The sequence below is a fragment of the Lepisma saccharinum genome, chromosome 25, assembly GCF_977018435.1.
Source record: "Lepisma saccharinum chromosome 25, izLepSacc3.1, whole genome shotgun sequence".
Classification (NCBI taxonomy): Eukaryota; Metazoa; Arthropoda; class Insecta; order Zygentoma; family Lepismatidae; genus Lepisma; species Lepisma saccharinum.
Window position 1 is genome coordinate 28,397,443 of NC_139253.1, and position 9,245 is coordinate 28,406,687.

Consider the following 9,245-nt stretch of genomic DNA (forward strand, 5'->3'; position numbering starts at 1 on the left):
GAAATAACTATTTATATTTGTGGCAATTCAGGACATACTAATTTTACCCCTTTTCCCACTCGAGTTCAATGCAAGGATACCTCCGCAAATATCGAATGAAAAGTTCTCATGTGCAATTCTCCATTAAATGATTTCGCCGAGTCTTACTACATTCTTTTTCTTTGTTACAAACAAGTATTGTTTGCACATTAAATGTAGGAGGAGAGTTGCATCTATATTTCACATTGGTCAGCTCCTTCTACTTAATTTCAGGAACAAAAGGTTGTAGGGTAGTGTTTACCGTTCAGGACTGTGAATCTGATGGTCGTAGGTTCAAACCCTTCCGGTGGCAGATAATTTTCGTAAGTTTTAGACACATCCCATTGTGTTCATTGTCCGCACTCTGTGAAACGGAATGATTCAGTTTGGAATTAACGATGGGGGGAGGGGAAATATTAAATTACAAAATCTCCATTTCAACGAACCGAGTAGTGGATAATTCTTATAAATATTAAAATTACATTCCATGTTTTTAGTGGTATAATCGCAGGTAAAATCAAAGATCTTACATGGAAAATTCTACCTTGCTCTGAACTAAGCCAAAAGGTATTTCGAACCGATCTAATACATTTCAAAATGTTATTGAATGTTTCATGTCGATAATTTGACCAATGTATCAATTCTTGACGCTGAGACGATATTTTCTGCAACTACCTCTTCTCTTCAGTCCCTTCTGTTCTTCTCTTCTCTTCTCCTTCCTCTCTCCCCTCCTTCTGCTCTAGTTTATCTCATATCGCCTTCCCTACTTTTCTCGCATCTTATCTCCATCCCACTCATCTCCACTCCTCGTATCTCCTTTCCTGTCTTAGATTTCCAACTCCACTGCACTCTTCTCCTCTTCTTTTCGTTCTTCTATTTTTCTCTTCTTTACTCTACTCTCCACTCCCCTCTTCTCGTCACCTCTTCTCTCACCTCGTTTTCCTTCTCTTTTCTCTTCTTTGCTCCATTTTCCTCATCTCTCCTAGAATCTTTTTCCATTCTCCTCACTAGATCTCCTCTCCTCATCTATCCTATCTTTCCTCTCTCCTTTACTTTTCCTCTTCTCCTTTCGCTTTCTCTTTCTCCTCTCCTTTGTCACCTCTCGTTTTCTCTCCTCTTTTCCTTTCTGTAGACTCATCAGCGATGAAATACTAGAAAACTTTTTTTTTCCTTTGAGAAAAAAAATTGTCACTTTCGATATAATAGTGATATTTTTAATAATTTTATACAATAATACTTGTTTTTTATTTATTTCGCGTATTTTATAAATATCTATTGTGCATGTGGCAACCCTGAAATTGAGCCTAACTCTACACGCAACTCACCAACGCCTTGCGTAAATTGGGTTGCCTAGTTTAAAATGTCGTTGTCCTAAAACTTTTGAGAGACACTGTACAAGGTGACTATTTTGAAGGTGATCGTGTGTAAATAAAATAAAGTACTTTCTTGTAAACAGAGCTAGTCTCGAAATTGTTGATACCACCTCGTACTCTTGCATTTCAAACTTTTGGTTTGATTAACTTCCGTCTATGCATCAGTTTATCTGTAAATTTACCCATTGAAAATTGTGTGTTGTAGAAGGAATTTAAAGGACGTTTTAGAAGCATTCTTTTGGTGTGGATTCATAAATTTATACATACGAGGGTGCTCCAAAAAATAAAGACAAATGAAAGGAGGTTCAAAAATCAGCATCAACAATCGTTCTAAATTCTGGTCAATTTTTGTATTATTACGAAACACTCATTTCCTTACACCTGTCAGAACTTAAATGGATTCGTATTTTATCCATGTTTCTATTTTACTGATGACATTTTAATTAGTAGAGGATTTGATTGATTGAGTTGGTGTTTTAAGTCCACTTTATGCACAGAAAGGCTAATCGGGACTGGATCTAAAGTTTAAAGTGGGATCCGAACCACTATGTGCCTCCACTGGGTATCAAACTCGGGTCCACTTCATTACAAGGCGACAACGCTACCACTGCATTATCGGGGAGGAAAATACGCAAATATGGAATAGGGTTTTGCAACATGAAATTCCACTGAATTTGCTTTGGGGGTGCTGCAACCTAGTGATGGAGTTGGAAAACACTTGAACGGATGTTCCATCATGCATTGCTGTTCAATTCAGAGTGAAATTAATGTCGCATGCTATGAAATGATTTGTGGAAATTCGGACTTGTTGACATTCAAGACTTAATTTTAAGAAAATGGGAATGCATCATGCAGAAATCTGAGGCTTCAAAGCAACACTTCATCGAAGTCGAATTGAGATGTTAAGATTGAATACTACGGTTATAAAGACAAAAAACGGCCAGACATGCAATATGGAATAGTACGCGTTTTCAAATATGGAATTGTATTCTACTACACTAGTCAAGTTTGTACAATGTGTCCATATTAGTAATTGTTTGAACCCAATTTTCACAACTATAATGTAATTTATTTTACTTTTGTATCTTTCTAACACATGTTCAATTTTTTTTTACATATTTATAATCTATTGATGAACTTGTGCTTCATCATTTTGCCACTTTACTTGCATTCACCTTCAATTCTTGGTGAATTTCATATTTATGTTTTCGCTTCTTTCTGCATTTTGTTCTTTTCCAAGTTTTATATTTTGCAATAATCTCTGGACACTCTTGCAAACGTATGTGTGCTATTTCTTCACTGCTAACAAATCTGCAGGTGATCGAAAATTACAACTAATTGTTACAATGGTCTACATTTGCAAACTTTATTTTATTTTATTTTATTTCTATTATCTATGGCTATATCTGTAAATGTAGACTCATGTGAAATTCTTGTTTCTACTTTTGTCTTCATTGTTTTTTATGTATTCATGAATCTTTATGTGTTTTATAAAATGTGTAGCTAATTACAAGAGTTAGGTGGTATTGCAGTGTGTATAGCTGGAGCTCGTACGCTAAATAAGGATATTATTATTGTTATATCTTCCTAGAAATACCAGAATCAAGTTCCATGACATACAGTTGAACCGACTTAGTAAACAAAGCTGTTGCAAAATTTACCAAGAAAGAAAGATTGAATATATAATGCATATACCCAATAAAATATAAGCGCCATACCGTCTATTGTTTATGTTGACGTAAAAGCATAGGCACCTCTAATCAGAACGGTTTTACAGAGTATAGCTTATTTTCCAGAGAACTTTTGAAGCTAGTTCAAGCCAGAAATTCAAGGCTCAGCTCAATCTTGTCCCAAATAGTGCGTCGCGCTGCTACGTCGTTGCAATAGGCAGACGACACACCATCTTACTTTCCGAACAACCCTCGTATCCTCACCGTTATCACCAGACCTCGTGTATGCAGAGGCAAATAACTTTTGTTGTACATTCCTGACGCGTGGTGTTCGTGCGATACAAAAATCGTAAAAAGAGAGAGCAGAGGATGAAAATTCATTGCAGCATTGATAATGAGAGCGGCTGGAAATGAAAAATAACCGTTCGCCTGGACATTTCGTACTGACGCACTCGGCAACCTCCCGGTTTCCAGCAGAGAGCACGCAATGTGACAATCTGTGTACAATTTGCATGGTCAAGCTGCGGGAGGGAACAGGGGATGGGGGGAGGGAGATGAGGAAACAAGGGGGAAAAGTACTACCTTTTAACGCACGAGTTCCTTCGACATTCAGATAACCTACTTGTACGTTAATTTTTCATATTCCATGCAATCGTACATGGATCTCAAGGAAGGAGTTGGCTTTATTTTTCTTCCTTCAAAGTACTGTTCTTTGTTCTCTTCCGTTTGTTTCTTATCCTCTCTCTCTCTCTCTCTCTCTCTCTTTCTTTTGTTTTCTCCAGTCTCTTTAGTCTGCATCTATTCTTTTATTTTTAATTTTCTATTTCTCAATATCTATGTAATCATTGCATTTCATGCATTTATCTATCTAGAGGACAGTCCTGTCAAATTCAGTACCTATGTGGGCCCATTTTAAAAAAATCAAATCCACATTTTGAGTTCTGAACTTCAAAATATCTGTTCTTGTTATTAGTCATTATTGTATTCATTACCTATAATACCCTATCTATAATATATCCATTGTCTTAAATCGTAAGATTAACCTTCTGTGTTTATTCTGCTGAGCGGTGTGGCCTGCTGCAAATCACCTCAAAAAAATTTCAAGGTCAAATCATGGTCCACAAGACTATAATGCAAGGCGATAAGAAAAGTGAGGTAAAGCAAGACACGACGATTCAAGAAAAGGCAATGTAAAGTAAGACAAGACGATTCAAGGAAAGGCAATGTAAAGAAAGACACGGCGATTCAAGAAAAGGCAATGTAAAGCAAGACAAGACGATTCAAGAAAATGCAATGTAAAGCAAGACAAGACGATTCAAGAAAAGGCAATGTAAAGCAAGACAAGACGATTCAAGAAAGGCAATGTAACGAAAGACAAGACGATTCAAGAAAAGGCAATGTAAAGCAAGACAAGACGATTTAAGAAAAGGCAATGTAAAGGAAGACAAGACGATTCAAGAAAAGGCAATGTAAAGAAAGACACGGCGATTCAAGAAAAGGCAATGTAAAGCAAGACAAGACGATTCAAGAAAATGCAATGTAAAGCAAGACAAGACGATTCAAGAGAGGCAATGTAAAGAAAGACAAGACGATTCAAGAAAAGGCAATGTAAAGCAAGACAAGACGATTCAAGAGAGGCAATGTAAAGAAAGACAAGACGATTCAAGAAAAGGCAATGTAAAGCAAGACAAGACGATTCAAGAAAGGCAATGTAACGAAAGACAAGACGATTCAAGAAAAGGCAATGCAATGCAAGGAAATGCAATGTAAAGCAAGAAAAGTCAATGTAAAGCAAGAAAAGACAATGTAAAGCAAGAAAATGCAATGCAAAGCAAGACAAGACGATTCAAGAAAAGACTATGCAAAGGCACGGCAAGAAAACACAACAAGGACAAAACTAAAGAATAAGATAATTGCGTTTTCACTCTTGTGGCAAGAAACAGGAGAAGAGAGAGGAAATCTCCCAGCCGTGAGGATGGGTGTTTATATTTGTCGTCCACATTCTTCACGGTGCGCAGTTCCCAATTTCTGTTCTGTGCAATAAGATTTGTAAGTAAAGTCACTTTAGAGCGACTACATCGATTTTTTTCTCCCCAGCTGGGATTACTTAAATTGGCTCCACATCTGGGCCCAGGGCAATTTCCCCATAATGCAACACGAGAGGAAAGCGAGCTCAACTCACTGAGGGGAAGAGGGAGTTCTATTGTTGTGGATAGGGAATGGGAGAAAATCCATTGTTAACGGATTCTTAGATTTTAGATTCCTGTTTCGATTCCTCACATTAAGCAATTCCGCAACAAACTGATAGTTGATTGTTGTGCATACATTGTTGTCACAGATAAAGAGTCAACTGTATGTAAAATCCTGAAGCTAATATATGCTATTTGTTGAAGCGCGTATCTATGACAATGGATGTGAGGACGGGAAGTCTGACCAGATCTTTTGTCTGCTTAAAAAATTTTTACACGTGTAGACAGGATTGTGACACCAAAGAATCGAAGGCTTCTTGTATATCAATCTCGTTAACCATGTCACCTTGCAATCAAAGGGTTCAGAGTTTGATTCTTGGTAGTGGCATGTTGCATAGTGGTTCCGATAGCACTTTAAACTGTAAGTCCAGTCCCGATTAGCTTATCTGAGTATAAAGTGAGCATATAAACTTAAAAAGCAACAAACCAAAAAATCGACGATCTCCATGGTTACATGATGCCAATCTGCTTGTCTCACTGAATAATCACTACTAACCAAAATAAAAAGATTACTCTAGTCTCTTCAGTTAATTGTAATTCATTCCCAGGGTAGAGGGAACTAAACATACAGTTTAAAATGAAGTTGTAAATGTCCGGCATTCAAGAATCGAATGTGGGATTATTTCGTTAAGTCAAACTCTAACAAGCTCCCAGGCGTTATGCTTGCTGTAAAAATGACTTTCAATAAACACAGGGAAAACGTAAAATATATTCCATATGTGAATTCTCAAGTAAACTTTTAATGTGTGTATATATTCTCTAAATTTGCAATGTTTCCATTTACAAATATACATATATTTCTTACATTTCTATTCTTCCATTTTGACTAATCGCACCGATGAAGATGAATGAAGATCAGATAAAATGAAGAAGGGATACTCAAAAAGAAGCACACGATTCGAACCTTGGATCTTTGGTGGTGAGTTCATGAGTTAACCGATGAAATGAGGTGACGTGTTAACTTTTGCATTTACGATACTACTGATGTCCTTATTGCTGTCACCCGTGATTACATATTTGTGTTACTTCCTTTGCATTATTGCTGTTTCATTTTCTTCCTTCTCGTCGGCAATTCGTTCTTACAAATGCTACATTCTGCGTGTGTGAGTATGAGAGGTCTAAGACCGACATAACGAGGTGTTTCGTGAACTTAAACACCAACATACCGAGGTAAAAATCTGGTCTTCGATTTGTATGTGATCACTCCGTTGTTTCTGCCTTAGTCGACCAGGAGAATTCATAAAAGGAAATTATACCAATAAAAGCTGGACTAAGCTTTGGTTATAATCGTCATTACAACTGCCATGCAGTACAAAAACTCCACGCTAGATAGAAAATCATCCGCATATAGGAGTAAGTTCAACTCATTAATTGTGAACTTGTTATATATTAATGTATATGCTAAATTGCATGTCAAGAGAACAAATGACTGCGTGTCATGCATTCGTGTGCATGAATTTCTAAGTTTTGTGCGTCAACACGAGTGAGAAATGCGCTTTTGTTTGAGCACAGAGATATGTTTGTGAGCACGTTACATTTAAAGTAGTACCCCATATTTATCGCACACCACCATATCACACCACAGTAAAAGCATTAGTTGATTAGAGCGTGCAAAGTTCTCATCAACAATATGAAACTGGATATATCCCGTGGGGGTATAAGATAAAAGAGATATCTGGTTGTTGAAGTGACATTTCTCGTCAGGTCATTCTTTGCCTGCTTATCACGGTGTAGCATTATCCACTTGCGAGTTCTCGTTTGGATATTACCTGAATATTATATTGTAAAATTCATGTTCATGAACAAATTCATCAAGGACAGACGTATAAATGATGTAATTTGTCTTCTCTCAAATAGACACGCATCACACACTTTAATTTTTTTATCTCGTCCACCAGGTGAGGTGCTGAGCAGGTTGACTTATGTCTATGATTGATTCCCTGCTTGACAATTTGCCAATACGCTAATTGAAATCTTTGTTTATATGGTTTTTGGTATTATTGAAGCTATTACGTGTGCGTCAGCACTTGGGCTATTTCCACCCACCAACTAATAACGGGGCACAAGCCCCTTAACATCAAGAATAATTCATTTTATAAAATGGCAAATATTTTGATTATATCAAATGTTATGAAGATTAACTCCTTATCAAGAACATTGTAAAACACATCGAAGAACTAGAACTAGAGGGTCTTCTATGAAAGCTCGGGCTGTATTGGAACACTCAGAACACACGTGGACAAGATACATCCACAGAAGATTATCGTGGCTGTAGATTCAGCAGCCAGAGGTTCGTTGACCTGCAAGCATGCAATTTCCTGGTGTGCTGGGTTGAAGAAAAGTTGTTATTTGGTTTTGGAGTTTGAACGTCACAGATGTTCTTCAACTGGCTTTGCATTAGTCTGGACTCGAACCCAGAACTTTCGTCGGCAAGGTCGCAGGTCAAGCACTCAACGTGCACAGCTAATGAAACGACAAGTAGACTTACTTCCAAAATGAGGGTATGTGAGCACAATGAAACGCTCTAAGACTTCCGTAGCTGTAGACAGCAATTTCAACATTTTCTCGGCAGTAAGAAACCTGTAGAAATTTACTACATACAAGTTGTCAAACGTTTTGAAATTTTTGAAAAAAATTGTCACCTTTCCATACCAATCTTTACGCTTATGCAACAGAGTTGTATGTTTTAAATCCTGGAAATTAACTGCCATTTACTTTGTAATTTCCGCCGATACAGATGTTTTGGCGCTAGTGGGGATGTGTCAGTAAATTTCCTTGAGTTTACTTTGACCTGGTGTACTTAGTCACGGCCTTGGTGCCTTCACTGACGGCGTGCTTGGCCAGTTCACCGGGGAGGAGCAGCCTGACGGCCGTTTGGATCTCCCTGCTGGTGATGGTCGATCGCTTGTTGTAATGAGCGAGCCTGGAAGCTTCGGCGGCAATGCGCTCGAAGATGTCGTTGACGAAGCTGTTCATGATGCTCATCGCCTTGCTGGAGATGCCGGTGTCAGGGTGAACTTGCTTCAACACCTTGTAGATGTAAATTGCGTAGCTCTCCTTCCTCCTCCGCTTCTTCTTTTTGTCTCCCTTGGAGATGTTCTTCTGGGCCTTTCCGGCCTTTTTGGCGGCTTTTCCACTTGTCTTTGGCGGCATGTTGCAGACAGACTCGATCTCGTATGTGCGATTAATACAGACACTCTTGATTTGTCAGCAAAAAATACTATTTACAATCAACACGAGGTTGCCTCCATGTTCACATGTCAACATTATAAGACTATTTCAAGTTAATAAAAGAATCCTCTTAGTTAGAAAAAAATTTACGGTATAACTTTGTGGTATGGACTTATTCATAATTAAAATGTAACGAGATATCTGATGTTAAATTTCTGCCATGACTATGATGAAAGCTTGGTTTTCATTAGCGCGTTGAGAGATGAATATCCGACTGTGATCTCGGGCAGCTGAACCTTGTTTGCCTATTGCAACACAAGAAAGAGAAGTTGGTACTTGGATGTCTTTCTTAAGCTACACGTTACTATGATAGTAATTTCTCTGGGCTTACAAAGAAAGAAATAGGTCTCAATACTTGTAAATAATAATTATTAAATCACAATAACGAATTTCGGTAATGGTCCTAATGCTTCGTAAGTCGAATGCATTGAAATCCGAATATCGTCGTGGTATTCCTCTCAATCCTAGGAAATATTGTGCGAAAAATGTTAGATTGACTCAAATGAATATTGAAATAAACTGTATTTTAGTCAAGTTTGATTTATTATTATTAGTGGTCGAAGGTTCCGGAATCGAACCGACATTTCTGGGTGTTCATAAAGAACTGCTACAAACCAAAGTGATACAGAAACGTCACAAAAGCAAAATGCAAATAGAGTAATGACCCTTTGGCGAACTGTTTCTCCATGTCATATCAAGAGAGC

The 9,245-nt window shown here is 37.7% G+C and overlaps 1 protein-coding gene across 1 annotated transcript; it reads right to left on the reverse strand.

The window, feature by feature from the left end:
• Positions 1–8,091: 8,091 nt before the first annotated feature.
• LOC145978725 (histone H2B-like) lies at positions 8,092–8,463 on the reverse strand. Its single transcript, XM_083111532.1, has one exon. It carries the CDS (start codon positions 8,461–8,463, stop codon positions 8,092–8,094), a length of 372 nt encoding a protein of 123 aa, XP_082967658.1.
• Positions 8,464–9,245: the final 782 nt, after the last annotated feature.